The 27237-nt window shown below is 37.8% G+C and overlaps 1 protein-coding gene across 3 annotated transcripts in view; it reads left to right on the plus strand.

Moving 5' to 3' along the window:
* The window catches only part of EXOC6 (exocyst complex component 6), an 88994-nt gene that overhangs the window by 2804 nt on the left and 58953 nt on the right, over positions 1-27237 (plus strand). For all 3 annotated transcript variants that reach the window (XM_005416444.1, XM_031062300.1, XM_031062305.1), the window contains exons 2-5: positions 17915-18086; positions 19374-19421; positions 19535-19625; positions 20530-20575. In XM_005416444.1, coding sequence (XP_005416501.1) covers positions 17915-18086; positions 19374-19421; positions 19535-19625; positions 20530-20575 — 357 coding nt within the window. The remainder of the gene's footprint in view (positions 1-17914; positions 18087-19373; positions 19422-19534; positions 19626-20529; positions 20576-27237) is intronic.

Here is a 27237-nt window from a genome sequence, read left to right on the forward strand (position 1 = left end):
CGCCGTAAGCCAGTGCCGGGCTTTGCTGCCTGCACTTGGGCACGAGGCAGCTCCTTGGGTGTGCCGGTACCGCCGGTTCTGTGCTGAGAACGGGGCCGAAACCGTATCGTGGGTGGGTGTTGCAGTGCTCCTCTATCAATCTCTAATGATGCGGTCTGAAATCCACTACCCTGATCAATTTTCTTGGAAATGTGACAGTGTTTAAAGCATTTCTGGTGTACCATGACTGCAATAGTTTGGTTTTCTTTTTCCTCCAATTCCACGTACTGCCAAATGGTTTAGCCTGCATTTTGAAAAAAAGCTTTTGCATAACCTTTCCTGTTAGAGGCGAATGTGGAAGTACCTTTCACTTGGAGCTGGGGAGATAAGGGCAGGGCCTGTGGAGAGTGAATTGGGTTATAGAGGAAACACAGGGGAAAGGGGATCTTCATGGAGCTTTGCTGGTACTTCCCCGATTAAAGATGTCTGAAAGAAGTAAAAAAAGCATAGGCACTAGCCAGACGGGGGAGAGAGAGCTGTGAATTTGAATGTTATCTCTTTGAAAAGATACAGTGAGCCTGTGTGCAGAAAACTGGAAAAGGCAGTTTGTGTGGCAGTGTGCTGCAAAGCAGTGAGCATGGTGCTGCTGGCTTTTCCTGCAGTGGGAATGGTGCCTGCTGGAGTGTGTGGACCGGGCTGGGAAAGGATGAACGGGGGCTACATGGGTGAGAACACAGTCCTGAGAACTGGTGGAAGAGAAGTTCCTGTAACGTGATACCAAGTGGGTTATTTTGCACACCATAGCAGTTGATTTTGAGGTTAGCTACGTGTGTCTACAGTGGATCCTCCACAGCTGTGTGGGAGGTGGCAGTCTGGGCATTTGTGTGGGGCTGGGGCTAATCAGTCCTCTGAGAGCCCCCATGGGGAGTGTGGTGTGCTCGTCTAGACATCACACTGAGCTTGCTGGCTCAGCCTGGTCTTAGAGGTCAGCTTGGAACAAACTGCACTCTGACCTTCTCTCATGTTCCTTAAGCACAGCTGCTGTTGGGAATACAGTGTGGCGATGCTGAAGCTGAGCATCACAAGGAGCCTCACCTGGGGGAGTCTGTGGGCTTAGGCTGATGGAAAGTAGCTGGGATGCTTTCATACTTAAGTTGTCCCTGGAGGCAGTTTCACCATGTTAATCGCTTAACAAGCTCAGGCAGGTTGAAGTTGATGCCTGCAAAAAACCACAACAAAATATTAAATATAATTGCAGTTTCATCACCATCTTCAGTATAGAGCTTATATCAGAGTAGCCTGTAGAAAGGACAGAGTATTAGGCTACACAGCAGAAGAAGGCATCCACAGGTGTAGATGGGGAAGAGACCATATGAATCTCTTATCCATATTAAGCATTTAAAATGTGCTGGTGTCTTTATAAATACTAAAACTTAATTTCTTATTTTTTGCACATTTCTGTCCTATCACTGATTTTCAGTAAGGGAATTTTACATTGCTGACTTTCAGGATTTCTCGTGCAAAAGTGGATGTTGGTCTGATTTAACCCTAGTGTTCAATTACAAATAAAAAAAACTAGGTGAAAGACTGGTTACACCTGGCTGAGTGTTTTGAAAGAAGTCCAGCAAACACCAGAGAAGTATGCTTCTACTCCCTAAGAACAGCCGTATTTAAGATCAAAACTTGAGCTGTCTGCTCAGCTGTCTGTTACAATTTGTGAACTGCTGTGTGAAACTGAAAAGTCTGAAATCCCACATCAAATTACAAGATCTATTTCAATGAAAGAAGCATGAATGTAAAATAGAGCATTATTTTCTGCATGAGATCTAAGTTTTTACTTGCTAAACAATGTGAATCAAATAAATGAATTGAGTAATTCTACGTGCAGTTGCATAAGGCTACAACATGAAGTGATCCATTGATTTCCAGTCACAGAAGCTATTGAAGCCAGTGTCTCACGTAATGACTGAGATGACATTAATTTCATTATGTGAAATGGAATATTTTTGTAATCTCTGGGTTGTAATGCTGGGAGAATATTTATAGCATTGCCACATCAAATAAAGTACCAGCATACCTACTTAAATAGCAAACAAAAGAAGGGACTTGAGGTGAGTGGTTTGGATAAATAGCATGAGGTAATATTAAATGCTGAAGATTGTAGGATATGCAAGATCTGACTTATCCTTAATTGTTAACATCAAGATATTAATGTCTTCATAGTGCATCCATGCTTCACAAAGGAAGTGTACGTTTTTCTTGTGGGCTGTATGTAGATTCCATGGAAACACATTTTTGCTCTGGTTTTTCTTCAGTGTTTTCCTTGCTGCTTGGGTGTAGCTGCTCCTGCCAGGGTGCTGTTTCCTGCCCTGCTACAAGAATGGCAGCACTTGTTTGTATTATACAAAAATAATAGCATTTATTGATATATAATGTTTTTGCGTATAATTTACTGGTAAGGAACAACATACAGACTGATTCTGCAGGTGGTTTTCTACTGCTGAGATCTGCCCATAAAGAGGAATGTGAAATGCAGGTCCTTTATAGGAGGAATCAGCATACAGCTAGTGCAGTTGGGATTATTTACTGTTTAGGAGAGTTAGCTCCTAAAGACTGCTCTGTATCTCAAGAGAGGAAGAGGTTGTATTGGATTAAATTAATTTTACTTTTACATTTTAACTGGATGAATTTATTGATTTAAATTTGGTGCTATTTCACTTGCATCTCTAAATTCAGTAACACATGCTGAATCATTATAAGTGAGACCTAAGCTAACATGCCTTTCATTAAATAGGCAGACTGTGTCTATAGCAAGCCAGGATTATTTTTTTTTCATCAGACTCTGTGAAGCTTTTATCAGCATCTTTTTGGCTTTAATGACTAACAAAATGAGATTAATGACAAAACTTGTTAAAGGCTCATCACTCTCACCTTTTTATAGAACATGTTAATATCGTATAATTCATGTTGCATACATACTTTTGAGCTTCTCTCAGGGAGAGCTATCTCATTTCTAATCTTTAGAAGGGAAATGGAAGAAGACAGAAAGAAAAGCAATTCCTGTAATCCTCTCAACAACAACATAAAAATCAGAAAGTTAATGACAAAAAACTTAAGGCCCTCACTGAACTCTGTGTTTTAACACTTCTTGAATAGTCAGTTGGACATGCTGTGTTAGCTAGTAAGACAGATTCTTTTCAGAAGAAAATAATTGACTTTATTTGATGGTTAGTTTATGGTTGGTTGAAAAAGGTCAAAGAAGAAGAGAGTAGAAGTTGTTCTGCCAGTGCCCTGTGTACTACAGATATGAGTTTCTTTGAGTCTGTAGTAGTGTGTAATATTTAAAAGCTTTTTTTTTTTTCATAGATGAATTAACTCTTAAACTCTATTTCATAAGCATATGGTAGACTTTCTCTAAACACTTCATCTTGTGAGCTTTGCACCACTGAGTCTGCGGTATTCTGTGGTTCCCATACACAGCCTGTCAGGGGAGTACCTCCATGCCCACAATCCACTGACTGAACAAAAATACAAAAGTAAAATTAAATATGAAAAACTGTGGGGGATTTGATAATGGAAATTCTGTTGCTAAGGTGAAGTTGATAAGGAGGTGCTGTGTCTATTGATGTATCTATCTATAAGCAGAATGTACTCTGTAGCTTTAACTGACAATCACAGCTTGGAAAGTGCTCCTCAAAAGTCAGTGTAAAAATGCTTTTAATTCAATTCTCTCTTCCTGAAATCTGTCATCACGAAGCCGTTGCCTGGTAGATGTTTGAGCTTCTTATAGGCTGCTCTAAGTTGTGTTGCCCATGAAACATCTTTGAAGAGTTCTTAGAGAGCCTCCTGTGAAGACATTTCACTGTCCTGTTGTCTCTGGCTAAAGAAATCACAGCCACAGGCACTGTTCAGTTGATACATTTCTGTCTGGTGCTGCAGTATGCTGCAGTCACCTTCCCCTGGTCTAGGACTGCATTGCACTGGTAAAAGCAGCACTGAGCTGAGACTGCAAAGCAGAATCATTTCTGTATAGTGCTGCATTTTTCTCGTTTAGGTTAAGCAGAGTTTGGAGGTCAACATCATAAATGAGTTTGGCTGAAGTGTTAAAACAAATTGATAGCTGTTCATTCTGAGCTTCTGTCTTTGTGCTGCAGAAAAGCCAAAATGAAAGCTACACTTTAGTAAGGCATCATTAGAAAAATAAGCAATTTTATCCTTTACTGATCAAGGTCTTAAGAAAATTCAGAGTCAGAGATATGGAGTGAGAGGCTAATTCTGCTGCTTTTGCTGGGTTGTGGTACACTTTGAAACTGCAGGTGCTTTGCCCAGACTGGGGTCTGTAATTTGTATTTTGGAGATATTCTTGTATTCATTGAGGGGGCCTGTCCAAAGCAAAATGAGCAAAGTGCCTAAATGTTATGTAACTTCAGTTTTACTGAAAGTTTACATTACAGTTACCAGCAGGCATGATTTAGGCATGTGATTCTGTGTCTTCAGCACCACAGTTAGTAAGTGGCAACATAGGCAGTATGAATGAAATCTGAAAATGTGGGAAGATTCTACAGCATTAACACAATTGCAGGCAGGGAAATACTTTTTCTGACTATGGTCTGTTGGGATTTATGATGTGGTTATCCAATGACAAAATGTGGTTGCCTTCATTTTTCTCCTGTGGTCTTACTTGTCTGGTAGGATTGTCTAAAGTAATTTTTCAGTGTTTTCATTATTTTGGTTTTGGAGCATGAGCCAGCAAACAGCATTTTTGTCTATAGCTTAGTCTTGTTTTAAATATAGAGCAGACCTAAGAATACTCTGAGATCTTCGGCCAGTGCTTTAGATGAGAATTTTAATGGTTTGATCATATATTTTGATTTCAAAGGTATGGTAATCTTTTACAGAATTGTAAGCTATTGGTTTGAAAATCAGTAGACCCTATCTTTATTAATGGTCTGTCTTCAAGCCCGTCTTAATTTTCAAGTTAATGCATTTCATTCCTGGTTCCCTTTCAGACAGAAGTTACAAAGTAGCCCCAAAGAACTGGAAATTCCTTGTGTGATAGCTGTGGTCTCTTTTGGATCAGGACTGTACTTTCATGTATACTGTTGTGGTTTAACCCCAGCCAGCAGCCAAGCCCACCTAGCTGCTCATTCACTCCCCCACCTGCAGCATGGGGGAGCGAATCAGAAGGGTAGAAGCTGGAAAACTTTGGGGCTGGGGTAAAACCAGTTTACTAGGGGAAACAAAGCAAAAAGCAAAGGACTGAATGTGTGTGCTTTGCCCACAAGCAAAGCAAGGTCTGAATTCACTGCATCCCATGGGGAGGCAGGTGTTCAGTCGTGTCCATGACAGCAGGACCCCATCGCAAGTAGTGGTAACTCTGGAACACAGAATCCCAGAATGAACTAGGTTGGAAAAGACCTTTGAGATCATTGAGTCCAACCTATGACCTAACACCTCCTCATTAACTAAACCATGGCACTAAGTGCCACATCCAGTCTCTTTTTTAAACACATGCAGGGACAATGACTCCCCCACCTCTCTGGACAGATGATTCCAGTGCCCAGTCACTCTTTCAGTGAAGAATTTTTTCCTGATCTCTAACCTAAACTTCCCCTGGTGCAGCTTAAGGCTGTGTCCTCTGGTTCTGTCAGTTGTTGCCTGGAGAAAGAGACCAATCTCCACCTGACAACAGCCACCTTTCAGGGAGTTGTAGAGAGTGATAAGATGACCCCTGAGCCTTACTTTCTCCAGACTAAACACCCCCAGGGTTTGTGTTCCCAGCCCCTCTCCAGCCTCGTTGCCTCCTCTGGATGCACATGAGCAATGTCCTTCCCAACCTGAGGGGCCAGAACTGGACACAGCACTCAAGGTGCGGCCTCACCAGTGCTGAGTAGAGGGGAAGGGTGACCTCCCTGCTTCTGCTGGCCACACTGCTCCTGATACAGGCCAGGATGCTGTTGGCCTTCTTGGCTGCCAGAGCACACTGCTGGCTCATGTTCACTTGGCTGTCAACCCCCAGGTAGGTCCCTTTCTGCCTGGGCACTGTCCAGCCATTCTGTCCCAGCCTGTAGCACTGCAGGGAGTTATTGCGGCAAAATGTCATCACTGCAAATGTCTCCTCCCTTCCTCCTTGTTCCCCCACTTTATGTACTGAGCATGATGCCATCTGCTCTGGAGCAGCCCTTTGGTCAGTTGGGGTCACCTGTCCTGGCTGTGTCACCCCCCAGCCTGCTCTCCAGTGTGGCAGCATGAAAAGGCCTTGGCTCTGTATGAGCCCTGCTCAGCAATGACAACAACATGTCTGTATTGTCAGCCCTGTGTGCAGCACAAGTCCAAAACAGCCCCATACCAGCCACTGTGAGAAAATTAACTCTACCCAGCCCAAACCAGCGCATATATTTATATATCAGTTTATCTTTATTATAATAGCTAATTTCTGTTTTGTAACTGGATTGTTATGGAGTAAGGAGAATGACCTGCTTACTGTGAACCAGTGTATCCTGAAAAAATGGAGGATTGCTTGTAGTGTCAGTTGCAGTGTTACTTGGTGTAGGATTTGATGGTATTTCAAGTACTTAGATTGAATGACAACAGTAAGATAAAGCAACTATCTGTGTGATGTATATTGCTGTGAAGGAGCAATTTTTTTTTATTGCCTAGTCCATTATATAGAGTCAAAAGGGCATATGAAGAGTGTGTGCTGTAGACTGATTAATCTGGCATACAGCAGCAGAACTACAGTTCTGATTTTTCTGTAGCCTGGTCAGATTTGCCATTGCTAGCAAAAGTGTTTTATAAGGAATCACTTTCATTGCTGCAAGTTTCAACATATTACTTTTCAAGTTTTTATAAAGCCTGAAGCTGTTTGCAGGTAATCATATCTGCACTGCATTTTTTGTTTTGAAAAAATCTTTCGGTTCAATGCCGATTAAGTTTGTCATGAAATATGTGTCTACAAGTCAGGTTATCTTGATCTTTTAGCTGTTCACACATCAGCTTCTGATTCAGTTCTTGCAGTGTTTTCCAAATGGGCGACTGCCAAGTGAAGCTTTAACCTAGCTAGTAACCTGTGTGAATTGTTCTGAAACAGCTCTCTCCAATTTCACAGGCATTACCAAAGAGCTTGAAATTGTCCCAGTGTTTAGGAAACAAATTTCAAAATACAGTAAAGCTTTTAAACTAGGGGAATCCTCTGGTACATCATCATCAGAATAGTGTACTTAGTAGATGTTTTATGCAGTTTGTGTCATTGTTTCATTTAAATTCAGTCTTCTCTTCATATGAATGGCTTATGCTTGTGCATTCTTACCTCAGTTAAATTCAGAAAAGCCAGTTCTTATTCCTGTCATCTCTTCATGGACTTGTTTGTCAAGCTGATTTTATTCAGTGTCTGGTGACCCAGATTTTGGACCTGCCATGTGCATAGAAAGTGCATAATTTCACATCCTTCACAAATGCCAGTCACATGGGCGCTTACTTCCTTGTGAATTTTTTTGGAAAGCCAACAGCATAGCCTATGCTCCAGCTTCCTTGGTATGTGTCTGAACCATTGATATCTACCTGAGGAGCCCTAGCATAATTCAGTTAAATATAAGTCTGGTTTTGACTGGTAAGTGCTGGTGTATTTGCAGGTTTTGTCATGTTGCGTTTTATGTATTATACTACTAAAATGAGCTCATTCAAATTGGAGAGGATTAATATGTCTTGAATAATGCTTTTAAGATAATGCCAGAAAAGGATTTGCAAATAGGAAACTATTTTTATGGGTTGTAGTAAACTATTAAGTACTAACTCATTCAGAAATACAGTCCTAGCTTTGCATCAGCATCACGTAGTCACATGAGATTTTATCTTTCTGAAGGGCTTGCTGTGGCTAGTTGTAAAATCCAGCTATGGCTAGTCTCTCTGGCTATTTTCTGGTGATGCTTGAAATACCCAAACCTAATCCCTGTCACCACAGAGCTTGGTATAACAATAACAGTTCAATTTGAGGCTCAGCCTGATGAAGTATTTTCAACAATGCATCTTTTCCTCATCTTGTACATGTCTAGTACAGAACTATTTGTACTCCTGAAAAACTGGGTCCTTCCTGTGCAGGAAGGAGTTAATGATCTCTCCTGGAGCCTGGCTGAAGCCCTTCCCGTATCTCAACCTTTGCCAGTAATAGCAAACTAGTAGGGAACTTAATCACTGACAGAGGTATTAAGAAGGAAGGAAACAGATTTTAGAGTGCATCAGCTGGATGGAAAGACGTGGGATTGGACAGAGAGGACCTAAAAGACACTGGGGATTTTTTTTTATTTATATAGCATGAGAAGAATGTTCAGTTCTAATACTGTGAGTGGGATTTTCACTGTGTCTCAGGGAAAGTAATTTGCTAGCAAAATTGCTGTGAGTGTAACTTGCAATTCTCCTGGGAATCGGAGTAATACAAAATTAATAAAGCATATACTGTCATATATGTACCTGGGGGATACTTTTGAGACATTTCAGCTTCAAAAGGAAGTGTTTAACCTATTGAGTTTTGAGACTTTCACAGTTTGCACACTTCCTTAGGCATAGAGTGGCTTTGAAGGATTTTCACCCCATTTTGTTCATAGAAACAATGTTTTCTTACAAATTTTGTTTTCAGTTAATTTCAATATAAAAGTAACATAGCAGATACTGTTTTGTACTGTATATTTGTTCTGGTATGTTTCATAAACTTAGGAAGCTGAAAAGAAATGAACAGATTTTCTTTGTTCATCAAACAGACAGAGAATTGGAGTTAGTCAGTTGCATCAACACTCTTAATGGCTTCCTAACTGAGAGAAACACTGAGTTTCAGTTCAGCTTCTGAATTGAAAACATACTTTTTTTAGAAATCATGTTTTACTTTTTTCAGTGATCCTCAGAGATATGCAAAGAATATATAGCACAGGCTGTTGTTTTACATTAATTAAATACATGATAATTTTTTTATGTATAGGCTATGTGAGCTCATAGAGTTAACAAAAATGAATAATATAAATTCATTGTAAAATACATGCTTTGGTTATATGTTTGCAGAGGAGTGTGATGCAGGAAAGGATTGTCTGGTTTGATCTGTTTTGAATAGAATACATTCTTAATCCAGTTGGTTTTGAAACTTTTTAATTAGTGGATATTTTATCTGAAACTTCTTAAATTTCTGAAATAATATATTTACCTCTGTGTAGTGTTGATATTCAAAGCCTGTTGAAATAAGTAACCTACACATTTCTGACAGTAAATATTCCGTTCTATTTCATATGTCTTGGAAACAGACATATGAGATTGCTGAAATATGAGATTAATTTTCTTTAAAAAAATTGGTGTGTATTTATCTTGAAGATTGTGTCTCAAGTGCTCTAGATAAAGTTGACAGATTACCTGGATGTTGTAATAGAGGCCTAATTATTTCTTGTACATGTGTAATAGAAATCTCATCAAATTTTTTAAAAGAACTTAGAAGCTTACAATTTGGTTTACAGATTAATCCATTGCTCCTAAAATATAATTTATGTAACAAACAGTCTCTGGAAATATTAAAGGAAGATAAAAATATTGCTATGTAGACTTCACTTTCATACTTTACATTCTATGAAATAACATAGGTTCCAGCTACATCCGCTTGTATCCATGTAGGTATATGAAACAGATGGCCAAACTTGGCACTTCATTCCGTGGCGATAGTCAGCACCAAAGCGAGCAAAGCTGCCGTTTCCTTTGCTGCCTTTTTATCTACTATTACAACACAAAATTAGGGAAAAAAGTGGTAGCACAGCTCTTGTTTTTCAGTTTCTTACTTCATACATCAGTAAGTCGCACAAAGGCTCAGTAGGAAGAGGCATCTCCTTGGTCAGCAGTGTAAAAACAGGAAGGAGGAAGTCTATTGCAAATCTGGGTGTGCTGATTATCAGTTGGTGTTTGGCTGCAGAGGATGTCCATTAACAGCCATCAGCGTGATCCATTGCTTATCCAGCACGAACAATGAATGCTCTAGTGCTGCTACTACAGAATAAGGAGCCTGCTTATAGGAAGTAATGTTAACTAACAAACTGTACTCGGCCCTTTCCTGCTCATAGAAACAGGATACTATTAGTGAGAACAATTGACAGAAATTGCACATCCAGGAAAACCAGGCAAGCAAAGCATAACAGCTAAACTGAGATTAATAAAATCTTTTCTCTGAATAGGCCGTAGCTGAGTTCTGTGTTGTTCTGGCATGTAATGTGAGCTTTTAAATAGAGTGGTGAGGTGTAATTATGAGTAAGAATGGGAGAACTGGAAAATAGGTAGCATCTGGCACTGAAAGACTGCTTAGGTTTTAAGAAATGTGCTCATTACCATAACTGCAATTGAATTACAGGAAACACCTGGACATTATTTTATAAAGCTTTTTAGGGTGTAAGCAATCATCTATATGAAATTACTCCGTGGAAAAATCCCTACAAAGTTTGCAGCTTGTGTAAACAGAAAATATCTTTGTATATTGTAGGACAAAGGAAGTTTCTGCAGTGTTTCCTGTGCAATTGCAGCTCAAATGGAGTGTGTGATACAGTATCATGGTTAGGGATGCCATGGTTATAGTCACAGCGTGACAGGGCTGTTTTAAGGGCAGAATCTTAATTTGCAATGTCAGTGTTTTCTGCTTGCGCTGATCCCACTGAACTCATCGTGCATATTTGAACTGTAAATATTACTTTGTTTTTTAATTTTATTTAGTATAGCTTGGTGTTGTTTCATTTTGGGATTTAGTTTCAATGAAAGGAGAAATAGGGAGAACATCTAGGGGGTTACTTCTTGCAGTGTGTGTATGGGAACTAGTTGGGAGCATCTCTAGCATCAGGACAAAATTGGCATTGGTAGCAAGATACGAATTCTAAAATCATGATTATCCATAAGCACAGTTTCTTCATTTGAGAGTTGGTACATTTGGATGTGTGTTTTGTTGAAAGTATTACTTTGGAAAATTGAATAAAAAGTGCATGCTTGGGTGGATTTTTTTTGTGCCTTCATTTAGTTGATCAAAGTAATTAGCAATTTTTCCCTCCATGGTGCTTAATTTGAAGCTCTACAAATGAATCTTTTTTTTGTGCTTCTGTTGAAGGTCAGAAGTTGCACGGTCAGACTTACATTCCATGTCAAACTTACACAGCTGTTGTACAGATATGTGTAATTCCTGTCATTGTCACAGCATTCATGGAGCTGTAACTGATTGGCACTTACTGAGTGGTTATCAGTATCCTGAAAGGAATGTGTACATACAGTTTTTAATTGCTTCATATGTCTTGTGCAATCCGGAAGTGAAAGACTTTGTGGCAATATAGGCAGGGATGGGGAAACCTGCAATTCATCCTAGAAATGGGACAGAACAAGATGGTTTGTGGGAGGTGTGAAAGTGGTGAAAGATGGCAAGTCATTATTAAGGAGTTTCTTTGTCCAGTAAAAAGATTGCTGTTTTTTTCTTTATTTCTAACGTTTATTTTTGGCTATTTTAAAATACATGATCTGTTTTAAAAGTTTCTGCTGCTGCTGGAACCTGTCATAAACGATTACTAGAAGAATTGTTCTCTTAAAAAGTTTACAGTAATGCTCCATAAGCTCAGATTTGTCTTTCCTGAGTATGGATTGCAATTAAAAGTTGAATCATTGCCCATTTAAAAGAACACACAAAATAATCCCAGAACCTTTAAGAAATAGTAATTCTTTAAAAACTCCAATGGGATTTATTAAATATTACTTTTTCTTTATCTAGTAGACTATTCTAGTAATGATTTTTAAGTGAGAGAGTTATCACCAACCAGGAATTCATATTATCTTCTGAATTACTATTTTCTTATGAAAGTATGGAGATTTTATTTTTAATAAAATAAACTCTTCTTTTTTTTTGGCCTGAAGCGTGGTTCCTGCGTAGTTCTTCTCTCCTTTGAAAAGTTACGGCTATTGCTGTAGATATGAGACAAAATTAATTTAGTTCCCATTCTGATTATTCTTGAAATAAATTTTTCTATTCTAAAACAAGAAGACTACAGTAGAAGTTTTACTTAGGTCTGGTTATTGTAATTTTCTGGTCTAGAGGCCATAGATGTGGAGCTGGACTGGAGATGAGGAGGGGAAAAAGCAAATTTGGGGTATTTGCTGAACTTCCAAAATGATTTTGGACTCTTCTCCTTTTACAGTTAATAGTCTGTATGCACTTCCATTGTCTGCCCTTCCAGTAGTCCAGTCAATGTATTAAATTAATTTTTGGGCTTATACAATTTTTTTTTTTGCTTCTAACTTTTTATATCCTTCCTCATTGCTGAAATTTTTGTCCTCTTTTACTCCCACCTACTCTCAGGCATTTAAGGACATATATCCTGACTGCATGCACAGAAATATTTGTATGAAATTAGAGCCGAAATATGATTTTGAAGGGAGCCTGTAACCATTTATGAAGACATTTATGATGCTCACTTAGAGTGATAATATGTATGTATGGAGTTGTCATTATGGAATAGATAGATTATTTCAGGATAATTTATTTTGAATATTAATTTTTTTAAGGCTGTGTGGAATTCTTGGCATGTTAAGTTTTAGTTCTCTGGAGATTTTTTGATTACTTAACTGTTGGTATTTTTGTGCATAGAATGGTGCCCTCTGGTGCTTCAGTATATTTTTGCATGTAAACACAAAAGTCATCAATAAGACCTATTAAATACATGTTTTTCATATTGTGTTTCAGTTTTGAAAGTAAAAGTTTTAGGAAAGTTTTTTACAATATAAACTAAGCTTATTTTATTGTTTTCAATTGGAAAATGGTTGCATATCTGCAAATCCTCCTTCATAATTTCTTGAGACCTGAATTCAAATCTGTTTATGCTTGTTGTTCTCCCTTCAGTCTGCCTTGTAAGAAAGATCAAGGTAAAAATATCCCCATTGCAATAAAATGTATCCACTGAACTCAGACATTTTTGTCCTTTAGGTCACTCTCTGACTGCTCCTATTTTATTTATTTGCCTTTTTCAAGTACTTTCTACACTGTCTTCTTTTTAGCTAGACTGGCATTAATATGACTCATCCAATTGTTGGAATGATTAAAACAAAAACCCCAAAAAAAGTCTCAATTTATATACAGAGTTCTGGGAATATAGACAGATATCTGCTACACATTACCAGGAAAGTTGCTCAGCTCTGCTTCTGCTCTTCATGGGTTCCCTGCTTGCCCTGATGCTGAGGAGAGAAACCAGTACCTGTCCTGTCACTGATTTGCTGTAGAGGTGATTAAGTAGTCATTCAAGTTAAAGCTCTCTCATTCCAGATTGAAAATGGATAATATTGTGTTGGTTTGGGTTTTTTGGGTGCCAAAATCAAATATAAACTTCTGTCCCCAACTTTAGTGATTTTCTCCTTTTTTTCTCCAATCTGAAGACTCATACCAAGAAAAAAGCTTTCCTGTCAAAGTTTCATGATATGACTCAAGCACTAGTAGTCTATAGTTGTGCAGATCAGAGGTTGAAAGCAGTTTTAATAAAAACGAATAATGTCTTTCAGTTTGACACAGTTCAAACTTGTGCTGTATTTCAGACCATCAGCATCCACTTCAGGAGCCCATAAAGCTGAGGAAGATCCTTGGGGCTCTTCATTCAGAGGTGTATAAATGTAAACAAAACCTGAAAGAACTGTGTATTACACACGTAAAAATTCCTTTGGTATCCTAGCAATGACACTTGCTACTGCTGGATGTGAAACAATTTACAGTGAGAGAGAGATTTTTAGGGGAGACATAATTACATGTAATTGTCATCTCCTGAAGAAATGGAGCTGAAATGGTTACTGCTTCCTCACTTGCTTTCCAACAGAACTGTGTGTGTGCTGGAAATTCAGTTAATTTTGTCTTGTAATTTTAAAGGATTACCTCTAGGATGCTTTTAGGATTTTATGTCTCTCCAAGATATTGCAGTATTGGTGATTTGTCTGCTTGATAATTTAGCTCTCAAAAGTGGAGAATTGTTATCAGCATCTCTTGCAGTGTCATATTCTGTTGAAATGTACACTTTCAGATAATTATTAAGAGGTAGCAATTACTTTATTTAGATAACTGTAGGTAATCTTTGAAATAAGTGTATATATGGAAAATGAGTTTCAGTATCAGAAATGAACTATGGTGTGTGATGTTCCCTAACAGGTAAATCAGGTGTGTATTGTCTCAGTTGTGTTTGCAGATTTGAGAAAAAGCCTAATTTCTATCAGTGGCCTAGGATAGCCTGGCTCTCCAGTGTACACTTATATTTTCAAAAAGGGTGGTGTTTTAGGCCAGACGTTGTTCTGAAGCCCCTGAAACTGCATGTGTGAAGTGTCCTCAGAGGACAGTGTCCTAAGGCAGTCAATAAACCTATTTATTCATCATCTTCTCACCTAGAAGAGAGAGTTGTGATACAAAGTGTGATTTTTTAAAAATACACTGTTGATTTATTTCTGTAAGGGCAAGCAGTTCTGTCTCAGGGTTTTTTCACTCATGTGCTGACAAGTGTTGATTTGTTGTTCCCACAAGATGGAGCTGTTTACGTACATAATTAACAGAACTTATACTACTGCTGCATTTTAGGGAGGTCTGACAAAGTATTGGTTTAAATCACAGGTCATAATTTTATTAGTATCCTTACAGAAAAGGGTACAATGTACAAGACAAAATAGTAACTATTATTTTAAGAAGGTAGGGTAATCTTGTGATTAAGGTATTGGGAGGTACACAGTATTGCTTTCTTCCCCCTTATTTTGAACATTTATTCCCTGTATTATTTTAGATCAAATATTGTTAATTTAAATTAACCCCTGAGATTAAAACCCAGTACTTTATTATATTTAAATTTAAGCATAAGCAGCCTTAATATTGAGGAAAACATAATCAGCACATATATTTATAACAGTGGAAACTGTATTGCCTGTGCTACATTGTATGTACTTCCAGAACTTCTGGCTGTGTTTTCTGGAATTTTTGATAACATTTTAAAGAGAAATCTTCTGATTGCAAAGGGCCTTCTTTTGTTAGTATTGTAAGAACATGTCTAAAAGTCTTGGTACAGATGTGAAATGGATAAAAAGTTATCAAGGCAGCAATTGGATACCCCCAAATCACCAGGCAACAGCTAAGTCCAAAATCACAGTGCATTGTTACCATCAAAGAAAGTTTGGTGGTACAAACTGAAGTATGGTGTTCCTCTTTTACCATATTTTTATAGTCTCATTCTCATTTTAGTTATATTTTTTTTACTGAGTTTTACTGCTGTTTTCATTTATGCTTACATGACACAAGTTACAGTTTGGACACATGGTGATAGATAGGAGATAGAAGAAGATAGGTAGGTAGATGGATAGATAGATATAGATGTCCCCTGTCTTTGTGGTAATGATGCTCCTTTCTCACTTCTCTTTGAAAACACTGGAGGGAGACCTAAATTTGGAGGCTTCTTTCACCCTTAAAAGACTAAAGAAGCCGTAATAAATTGAACTTCTTTTTCTGTGAAGGTTTTTTTGTTTTAGTTTGTTTTTATTTTTTCTTTAGCATACAGTGCAGTATAGGTAGTGAGTCCAGCCCAATTTAAGGAGGTTTATGCTTGCCAGATATCTGTGAAGACACTTTGATCATCTGGTCCTCCTAATCTTTTTTTCTTCTCCAAGAACTCTGAAGACAATTGGATGCCCCTCTGTGTCCCCCCTGTAGCTTCCAGCATCTCTGACGCTTTTCTTAATGGAGCAGCGCTCACATAGCTGTAATGTGTATTTTGGAGTGCTACCACATTAGTCATTGAACCTTTTTCTCATCCCTTCCCTGTTTCTGTACAGGTGACAGTGCTATGGCCCACGTGCTTGTCCCTGTGTATTCTCATGCAGAACATCAGGCTGTCTAATGAGGCCTCACTCAGTGCCCACTGTGTCTTGTACCTTTCTTTCCTTCCAGGCCAGGATGCTGCTTCTGCCTCCAGCCAGCACTGAGTTCTGCATATGGGTATTTCTCCCTGGTGATGCAGGTCACTTCTGACCATCCACCAGAGCCCTTTAAAGCTCAGTCATCCTGGGCAGCCTTTCAGGCAGTCTGGCAGGAGCCTCAGGAGGAGACACTTTTGGGCACACGTTTGCTCCTTCCAGTTGTCATTTCAAACTGTGGTGGGAGAAACAGTGAAGAATAAACTTCATGGGTGAACAATTTTGTTTTTCCTCTGGTGCACTTCGGAGGAAAGAGCCTGCTTTCAGTACCATAGTCTTATTTTCTCATCATAAGGGAATATTCTTGGAAAATTTTATTTGGTAGATTTTCCCCCTGAATAAGTATCTATAACAAACAAGTAAGGAATTGACTTTCTTCCTTTGACATGTAGGACAGCATATTGCCTTTCTTCTGTCACTTCAGTTGCTTCTCTGAATATATTGTACAAGGTCAAAAGGAACTCAGAAAGTATAAAGAATCTTATAACAAGTCTTTTCAATCTGTTCTGCATCCTTTTCTTCTTTGAAAGGTCATGTTCCTGTCAGACATTCAGCTATGGGTTTGTTGTGCTGATGGTGAGCTCAGATCTCAGCAAAGTCCAGATGTCTGGTTAGAAAAGCGAATCTTGAAGAATATGGGAAACCACGCTTCTCCAAGAAGACTAGGAGGGAAGTAGTTTCTTACTACTTAAGGGTTTTAGAGGCTTTGAGTCGTGGTTGCCTGGGTCTTGAACTTAAGACTGTACTTCTGCAAGCAACATTGAAATGCTTGGAATTTCAGCCTTTTCTTTTCCTCATGTTAATATTTTTTACTTTTTTTTTTCTTAATCAGCTTCTCCTTATAAATATCTCGAGAAAACATTATAATTGTGAAAGGAAGTTAGAGGCTAAAAAAGCAATTTAAAGATTTTTGATAATTTTTTTAACTCTTGTAGTTTGCAGTACAAATGTGTTTGTATATGTATGATTAAATTATCCTCATATTACTGCTCTCATTCTATGTGAAAAGCTACTTCAAAACTACCAGTCTTTGCTGTTGTTGCTATATCAAATTATTACTCAATTTTTGGAACTGTCTATACTTAGCCTTTGCTGGGAGACTCTGTACCTTTGATTTTGGTACAGTTCTATGTAAAACTTCTTCTCTTGCTTACTCTGCCAAAGTCTAAAGCTTTAAATTTCCCTCTGCCTCCTTTGCTCCTTCTCATGCTCGAGCATTTTTCCATGCAGATTTCTGTTTCTGATGCTGCTTAACAAACGGCACCAGTAATTTCTCCCAAGTCATGTTTCCTGCTGGAGTTCTAAGCGAAGTATTTGAGAATTAATAAAGTAAGCCAGAAGACCTGATTCTAGCCCTTCCTGGCAGTTAGGTGCTGTGGAGGAGGCAGCCTTAGGTGTGTGTATGTCATGGTTTTGCTCTGGGAGCTGTTGGGCAGGGATGGAGCCTTGGGGGTTGCCTTTGCCAGGGTCCCACGCGGTGCTCCAGTCATTCCGGCTGCAGGCACCCGAGCCTGATTGAGTTGGATAACTCTGCTGTTAGGAATACCAGGAAAGCAAATTTGTATGTTTGCACTTCTTTATATTTAGCAAAGAGTGGAATTTGATGGAAAAGCGATCCATGCTATTTGAGGTGGTTGGAGAAACTGATTCTTTTGTACCCATATTTGGGCATTAGGGCATAAATAACAGACCAGTGAGGCTCAGGTCAACCATGATGTAACTGGTTAAGCACCTGGATCAATGCCATAAGGGCTGGGTTTTGCGCCATCAGTTCTCAGTTTTGTGCCATCTTTTCTTTAATGCTGATTTTGATGGAGTGGATCCACCAAAGGATGCCACTAGCATCAAGTTTGCTTGCTTTTATTTTCTTTTTATGAGAGATACGTTTCAATAAAGATGGTTGGATACATGCTATTTTCAACTGGGAAAAAAAGTAAACTTTTATTTTCTTATTTGTATTTAATAGGTCTGTATATGATGACCAACCAAACGCACATCAGAAGTTTATGGAAAAACTTGATGCCTGCATACGTAACCATGACAGGGAGATAGAAAAGATGTGCAATTTTCACCATCAGGGGTTTGTGGATGCTATTACAGAACTTCTTAAAGTTAGGGCTGATGCAGAAAAACTAAAGGTAAGGAACAAGTTTTTCAGAGTTTCAAATGTCATTGTGTTTGAATCTAAAAGAAGGAACTGAGCTCTTCTACTGAAGATTAATTTAGTGTTTATCACATGCACTCTGATGTTTGCAGCAATTTTTTACAAGTGAATTGATCAGGATTTGTGATTAGAGCCATGTTGCCTGATACAGTAATTTATATTTACAAAGCTGAATATTGTATTAGATCTCATTTTGATTTTTTTAATGTATGTTTTCAGAAAACACTACCAAATTATTTTGCCTTTTTATAAAGGTTTTCTCAGAAGGTGAAGGACAGCAAATGATAAACACAGTATTTCTTAAATAGGTCTTTTCCTAATCATGTTTTTATATGTCAGACCTTAGAAGAATTGAAAGTCCTTATTAGAAAATTAAAATACCACAATTATGCGTGGAAGAAAACCGTGTTCTTTACTTTGTAATGAGCAGGAGAGTAGGTGATGTTTGTAGTTTTCATGAGATATGAGAACCAAGATTTCCTCACAGATCAGAATGCAGAATAGTGAATGATGAGATCCGTCCCTTTTAGCTCTCCTTACACTTTTGAGAGCAAAATATGCACACCAGACAGAATGAGCATAGTTCATCAGAGGTTATGATTGGAAGACCATTATATAAAGGATATTCAGATAACAAGAGACCAAATACAGCATCAATGAGGTCATTGAGCATCTTTGTTCAGAAATTAATGAGATTTTTAATAAACTAGAATGTGCTTCCTTATTATGATGACCTAATGAGTCACTTACTATGTGGGAAAATCTGAGGTTGAGCTTTGCCTGCACCTGCAGCATTAAAATGTTGCTGTGGTTTGGAGATTTCCACGTTTGATGTTAATCAACCACCCAGTGTTTGCATTCAGCAAAGTATGAATGTTTAATTACCATAAAATGCAATCACCATTTCTTACAGACAATGAATGGCCCATAGAGCTCATTGAGGTTATCAAAAAGGGACCAGTGGTCAATTGGGTCAATGATTTGAATTGTTTGACAGACCTACAGAAACAAGGAAAGTTCAAAAATCCCAAGTAAATTTGAGAAGTTTGCCACAGAATCTGTTAGAAAGAACTGTCATAAGTAATTGAATTTAACAAAAGCCCTTTGCGATCAAAAGTTCAAGTTCAAGCTGTAGAGTTAATTTGAATTTGCATTTCTTTGTTCTAAGTTTCTCAGGAAGCATGATCTGATTACAAGGGTGAGCAGTCACATCAGGGCAATATATGCATATTTGTCTAACAAAGGTGAAATTATTTTTAAGGTCCAAGTTACTGATACCAACCGAAGGCTTCAGGATGCTGGGAAAGAGGTGAGAAAATGGTGCTTCCTATATGGACATTATGAATATTTGTAGCAAAATAAGTTTATTTGCATAATTTAAGTGTGATTTTCTTTCCTTTTTTAAAATAAAAAACCTTTAAGGTGATAGCCCAAACAGAGGAAATCATCCGATGTAGAGTTCAACAGCGGAATATTACAACAGTTGTGGAAAAACTACAGTTGTGTCTTCCAGGTGAGTGACCTACAGTGAAATATGACGTCAAATTAAATAAAGTCTCAATAGCCAAAAGGAAAAGTCTTCTATTTTTTCTAAGTTCTGGTCCTGTAACATCCAGATTAATGAAAAAATAGGTTTTTAAAAGATGTCAACAGGAAGGTTCCATGTCTTTTGCAATATTTGACACAGAGCAATTGCAACAATGTCAGAAGCAGTGAGACATTTAAATGGTGCAAACCATGTAGCCAGATACAGCTTTGAATGAGCTAATATTTTTAATATGGTAAACAATTGATTTGTTGCTTGAGAGGGTGGGTTTTAGTGTTTGAATAGTGGGGAAAATACTAATGATGTTCTTTCAACATTGTACTTTTAGCTCTGTGTCACTACAGGTGTTTTGAAATAAGCAAAAAGGCTCTAAATGTTGTTTCAGGGAGGTAATATGGTAGGATTGCACACAGCTCCATGAGGGTTTTATCTTGTTTGTCATATTGGTGTAAAGTGGATTTGAAAATTTTTCTTTACAAAGTCTTCTTGTTGACGTGTTCTGAGTACAGTAGGTGGTACTGTTGCCTTTTTGTAGAGACAGGCCATGGACTGGTAATGCAGATCATGTTGTGGCATGTAGTAAGTGAATGAATATGCTTGATATGTATAGTGTTGACTGTTCTGTTAATCTTAATTCTTTTTAATTTAAAAGCTGTTAAGGGTTCAGTTATTGTTTTCTCTTCTAGCTGCATTCTAGAATATTTTTTGCTAGGTTTATCGCATTTATGCTACAGTAGGAATTAAATAAGGCAAATATAGCACATCCTTTTCTATTTCTAATTTTGCCTTTTACAATACAGTACATATTTTCTTCTTTTATTAACTAAAGCCACAATAAGACTCACAAGTTAATCTGCTTGCTTTTATGCAGTGCTGGAAATGTACAGCAAACTAAAAGAACAGATGAGTGTAAAAAGGTGAGTAAACTTATTTCTATGAGAAAAAAGTAACATTTGTAAGTAAATCAACAGAATATCAAACACTTATGTAGACAAGTAAGTGTTCTTAGTCTGTAACTTGGTATATGTGTAGTCTTTGTTTCCTAACACTGGTCTGTATTTTAAGAACATTTGAAAATGTATTAAAGAATTTCTAGGACTTTAGTGATTGCCATGAGAAATAATGCTTACTTAAATGGGTATCACATGTAGTGAAATTATGATTATTAAATATGAAATGAAATTTACTGGTTTCTATTACTTAAAGCACTTTAAGAAGCAAGAAAATGAAGACCCTTAGAGACTGAAGGTCTTTTAGAGTACATTAATATCTGATTACTATATCATGATATATTTAAATTAAACACAATACCAGAAGAAAGGACATTTTGCTCCTTATACATTTCTTTAGACCTATCTGGTTTCTCTGTGCTTTTTGTCTAAAGGGGACTATGGGAATGAAGTGAAGATAATGTGTTGTTTGGGGGTTTTCCCTCTTTGACAAATTGACTTGTTAAAAAGAATTAAAACTATAATTATAAATTAATTTCTAGGATAATGGTTTATAACTGCTGCATGACCAGCTGCTCCTTCCTATCTTGTCTCCACTTTTCATTTTCTCGGGGAGCCACTCACTGCTGCTGTAGTCCTAGCATCCCCTGTTCTCCCTCCCTCCATGGCAGCTTGGCTGCCCCTGCCTCCTGCTTTAGCTGCATCCTGTCCCACTGGGGCTGCTGCCTGCACCTCACACACCACCCCAGCAACACCACTGCTGCTGTTTTCTTCTTCATGATTTCCACATCATCACTGCCACCGTCATCCCTGCCTGCTTTTCACAGAACCTCAGTAACACCAGTGCTCTGTGCCTTTCTGGGCTCCTGGTTGCTGGCAGTGCCTCTCTGTGTGCTTGGCACCACTGCAGGGAGCTCCTGCTGACGAGTCTGTCTGGACAGGACTGTTCCATTTGGAACTAGCTGTGCACAGGCAGTTGTCTGCAGGGCTGCCATGTGATACAGATTTACTTTACTTTTGGACTGTGTGTCTGGGTTTTGGTTTCTGAGTAGCCAACACCTCATACGATACTGTTGGGCATCTGAAAACTCTCAACAGCAGCCACTGTGTGAGCAATCAGCTCTAAAGCCTGTGTGCAGACACGTCCAAAATGCTTCAGATTAACTGTACACATCAGATCTATGGACATTGCAGCAGATGTTTGCTCTCCAGGAGATCTGCAGAAATACAAAAACTTTAAGAATGACCTTACAGCTATGGCACTATGGTGTTTCTTATTAAAGTTAAAACTTGCTATATGTGAACCAGTGTGGTAGATCTCATCAGCTTGACTGCTATACAATATTATCTCTGAACAGGACATTGCTTCAGCATCTGCTTCGAGTAGCTGGCACATACCAGTAGTAGTAGCAGCATGTTGTTGCTGTGTTCCTGGAGCAGCTCTGCATAAAGATGTAAACAGTCCCCTTGCTACTCCAGTCAGAGATCAGACTGAAGAGTGTGCTGTCTGAATCTCATCACTTCCCTCTGCAAGGTTTTCTGTGGACAATGCTACCTTTAGTGTCCTGAAAATACTGAAAACACTGGGTTCAGTGCCTGCATTCTGCCTACCCTTGCTCTGTCAGGCAAGGCAAGCAGCATTCCTGGTTTTAGAATTGCAGGGAAAGTTGTAGTTCCTAATGTGATCATGTAAAGATCATTTAGGTGAGATAAAATTGCTGATGGTTTTTAGCATTTTGACTCTGTATTTGCTAGTGCTTTTGTAGAGTCCACTGATGGTTGATATGCTTTCCAAGAAACCATCAGTACTCTTCAAATCTTAAAGACTTCTATCTGACAATTTTCCCCTGGAAGTTGTTGCCAGACAGGAAGTCTTAAAAGTCAAAGGACTCCTGAATTGAGGGGTTTGGACATGTTATTGTCATACCATAAAGAGATCTAAAGGAGAGGGGAGATGCCATAACTTTGATGTACTATGCCTTGAAATCACATGGAGTGCAGAAGGCTTAGACTCTGCTGCAGGCTACTGCTGCAGCACAGATAACTCTTTCATTAGCTATACTATAGTTGCTATTTTGCCTGTGATTTTCCAATTCCCTATAATACAGCCTACAGGTGGCTATTCCATGGAACTTGCAGGTAATTCAACTGGCAATTTCCTTGTGGCTCAGCAGAGTGCATGTATTCTGGCTTTTATCACTACCAAAAGATTGAGCAGCTGCAAGAACATCATAGTGTCAGTGCAAAGGCCTGACAGCTGATGTATGCACATAAAAGGGATTTCAAAATTGATCTTCCTAAGTTTTGCTGTGAAGCTTTTTCATGGAAGAGTCAGAGTAGCAGTCAGAATCCGAGGCATAACAAGGCAATGAGGTCTGTTTATTCTAGGCAAAGATAATTTCTCATAAATCTTCATTGAGATTTGTTAATGCATCAAAGCTTTCACTGTTCTTTTTTTTATAAAAAGACATCTTGACTTTCTCTGCTTGTGGCCTTTTAGAGCATATTTTCATTATTCCATTGTCTTACAGTCTTGCACCATGAATAAAACTCTCAATTCTAATGTTTAAAGGAAGGGAAAACAAAAGTGTGGGTATTATATATGTTTGTGGGATAGCTGTTACAGGAAAAAGATTGGAATTTCATTTCCTTTTTCCATGGCAGACCTCTTTTAAGATAATGCAGGATTTTGGATCTGGAATATGTGCTGGTTTGTGCAGGTGAAATGGAGGTTTACAGACAAGTCCAAAAAACCATCTATTGATAGCAACTTTTGGTCCTTTACCAATATGGGTAACGTTTGAACTGATGACCTAGAGGTGAAAGGCTCTGTATCCTATTTATCTGTCTCCTGAGCCATGGATAACACAAGTTGACAAGAACTGGAGTAGTGAGAGGAAGTAACTGCAGAATCTGCTCTAAACAGACACAGTTGGCTGGAAAGAGCTGCAGAGGGTTTAAAATCTTAGCTGAGGAAGCACAAATGAGAAGAGTCGTTTCTTTGCTGCTCTCCCAACCACCTGGTGGGGGCTATGCACTTATACAATTCGAGCTTGAATTTTAAGTCAGAGATAAGATCATTACACGTTTCGTACAACTCTGTTACCATGGCCCAAGTGTTTGGATTTGGATATGTTTCTTGGGAAGCAGGTCTCAGCTGCTTCAAGTGGTTGTGGTCTAATTGGGAATAGTTAGAACTGGTGTTTTTGCAAGTCTTTTTCCATAGTAAATATTACAAAAAACCCAAACCCATCATACAGCGGAAATACATCAATAAGTCAAACTGCTAAGGTTGTTGCTGTATCTTCTCAAGTCTTCTGTGAGATGGGCTGAAGAATGAGTATGGAGTTTCAGAGTGAGCTTTTTTCCCTGAAAGACTTGGATTTGTTTTTTGACCTTGTTACAAGCTTTTTTCCTAACTAGAAAGGCAGAGTTATTTAGTTATTTAGGTTACTAAAACTCACTGAGACAGTCATACATCCTTTCTCTGCATAAACCTTCCAAGCATCCAAATAAACCTTAATACTTAAAGGATGAAAATATGAAAAATTCATAATTTGAATAATATGGTTCATAATTTGTATAATATACCATGTTGGTATAGAAAATATCAGAACAGATTAAAATCATGGTAATTTGGTTTTGTTTTTCTGCATTGTTTTGGAGTGTCAGAATGAAGCACTGGATTTTACCAGCAGCAAATCAACACTTCCCAGAGGTACCATGGATCTGGCAAAAAGCTCCATCAGAATTTATATGATGGGGTTATTTGATACTGAAATGTCAGCTGCTTTCTTTGTCACCATTCTCAAGCATTATTAGTTTGATAATTTTGAATTTCACTTTCTAAAAAAATTTCCTACCACATCATTATTGACAAAAAAGATATTCTACATATCTTGGTTTTTTCCACACAGGAGCTCTTTAATCTGATTTTCAGAAATACTGAGCCTTTGATTTACTTTACAGAAGTTTCAGAGTTAGTAGTGCCTCTCTCTCAGTTCATGGTCATTTGGCCAACTCATAAAATTTGTATGCTGGGAAAGTTTAAACTTAGGTTTAAAGTTGGTAAGGCAACTAGATTTAAAAACAAAATAAATACTTGTGGTAAAAAGATTTCAATTGCAATTTCTACATGTCAATTTCATCTTTTCAGGATCTCTCTGAATTTGATTTTTCTGTAGCATTATCAAAAAATCCCAAGGAACTCCCTTGAATGTTTGGTAGCAAAGTTTTAGGTATTTACTCAGTAGAAATGTAGTAAGCAAGAATATACAGTATTTCCTCTAAGGGAAGCGCTAAAATTGGAGAATACTACTATTTTTTCTTCATAAACTAGGTTTACTTCCTTAAATAAAATAAAATGAGGATTTTATCTCTCGTGTTTTTTCAGGAGGAAATTTTGAGCTATAACTACATGTTTTTTCACTTAATAAGCTTGTGTGCAAATAAAGTATTCTCAGTAAAATTCAGTCTGAGTTCATCTTGCTCCTGATTTGTGTAATTTCTTTACTGCTGTAGTTTAACTTGATGGGGCTTTTTTAGTAAGTTATGGTATTTCTGTTTACTACCTCTGTTTACAACACTCTGCTGATAAAAATCTTTAAAATTCTCTTTATCATTTAAAGCATAAAGGAATACTTAATGTACACTAAAATAATGGTAATTTTCTTTTAATTTTGGGGGTTTTGTGTGTTGATGTTTTATATTCTATACAGACCTGACTGTTCTGTGCCTGGGGCATTTTGCAAAGAATAAGATGATGCAAAACACTCATTTTAATTTTGGGGGGGTTGAGGGGTGGTGATTGCTTCTTTGTTGTGAGGTTTTTTTCATTTACTTTTGTGTTATGAGTTGGTTTATTCTTTCCTGGTTCTTGCTGGTATTAAAGGTTCCATTTTTACAGTTTGGAGATTTTAGTAAGATCCATGGTACAATTTTCTTGTTCTGATGTTGAAATGGATCAGTTCTGCACAGTCTTATCATATGACCCATATTGGTGTTTCAGACTTGTGTCTTCAGTTTGAAAAAAATTACTAACTTTGCACTGAGGAGCATATTGTCATAAGATCAGCTCAGAAGAATAGACAGAAGAATGCTGTATTTATATTAAAAAATAACTTTGAAGATACTTCTTTAACTCATTTGTAGTCACATGGGCAATCTTCACCTTATGTGATTGATAATACGTGATGGGAACTAATAATATTGTCAAAACCTTCAGTATTGAGTTAAATCTATGGAAAGTTTTAAAATCTGAATATGTAAATACATCACTCTGTGAAATGATATGCAAAACTTTTTGGGTTAAATCCTGACCTGCAGATGACCTTCAAATTAATAAGACTTCAGTGCTTTATCTGAGCAGATGTTAAAAGGGCAAGGTCCTGAGCTCCATATATGTGTAATTAGTAAGGGACTCTAGAATGGATTTAGAATGGATTATGTTAATTCTGATCTGAGAGCCAACAGTCAAAAACCCTTCCAGATGAACTAACAGTGTTCTGATAAGCTGATCTGTATAATTTAAATAAAAACCTTTTATAAGATTTTGACGCTATTATGGTTTTATTCCCCAGAAGTCTCACCATGTGGCACTCATGGCCATTTTCTATTTAGAAAAACAAAACCCACACACATAAACCCCCCAGACCTTTTCTTATGTGCAACATTCCCGTCACCTTATGTATATTTTATATAAACCAAGCATATAACAAACAAAAGCTCCTAATTTACACTTGAAACCTCTTTATTTGCAGTCTTCTGAAAGCAGCTCTGTTCTGGAATAAAAGAGAAGATTTTTCCCATCCTCCAGCTATGCTGAGTTGTTAACTTAGAAATGTCTTGATTAAGAAGATTCAAAACAGTCTTAATTTCAGAATTGAACAAGAAATCATGATTCTAGTGTTAGTAATTTGTTATTGCTTGTCTACTGAAGGAAACCAGAAGCTTGAATTACATTTTTTGAAAGTGTTTACTTGCTATATTTACAAAGTAATTTCTAGAAACTAAAGAACCATAAATGACACTTCTAGATTTTCTCATTTGAAGGGATTTTCCTCATATTCAGCTTTTTCCCTCATTCAAACAATTTGGTAATTTTTCAAAACAGATGATGTCGGACTTTAAGGAAGAAAAAGGAATTAAAATTATGGAATAAAAGCTGATAATGGGTGAAGGATATTAGTCCATATTTGTGAAAAGAAAGGGTTGGAACTAGCAGCAAGTTAATTCCATCTGATCTGAGTGTTTCTGCTTTTCCCATTTAAGACCAAGGTAGAAGGCATTGGTTTACCTTATTCTGTTCTAATTGGACAAACTAAATTAATTTTCCCAACTCCCTCCAGGGCTGAGTAAGAATACTACATAAAGGGAAATTTTTGTCACATCTGCAATTGACTGCTGTCCTACTCCTGTTTAGCCTGGTTTCTGTGCCTCTGTTTAAACTGTGGTTGAGATCACAGGTTTGTTGATGATGGTACTTTGTTAATTCAATGTAGTTATCTTCTGGATGGGATAAACTATTTTGTCAGAAGAGTTAATAGGTTTGTGGTTTACAGCAAAGTATGATACACTGCTGGAAAAAAGCATTGTCAGGATGGGTGTATACATGTATTTTCTGACTAAGG

This window comes from Geospiza fortis, unplaced genomic scaffold, assembly GCF_000277835.1.
Source record: "Geospiza fortis unplaced genomic scaffold, GeoFor_1.0 scaffold130, whole genome shotgun sequence".
Taxonomy (NCBI): Eukaryota; Metazoa; Chordata; class Aves; order Passeriformes; family Thraupidae; genus Geospiza; species Geospiza fortis.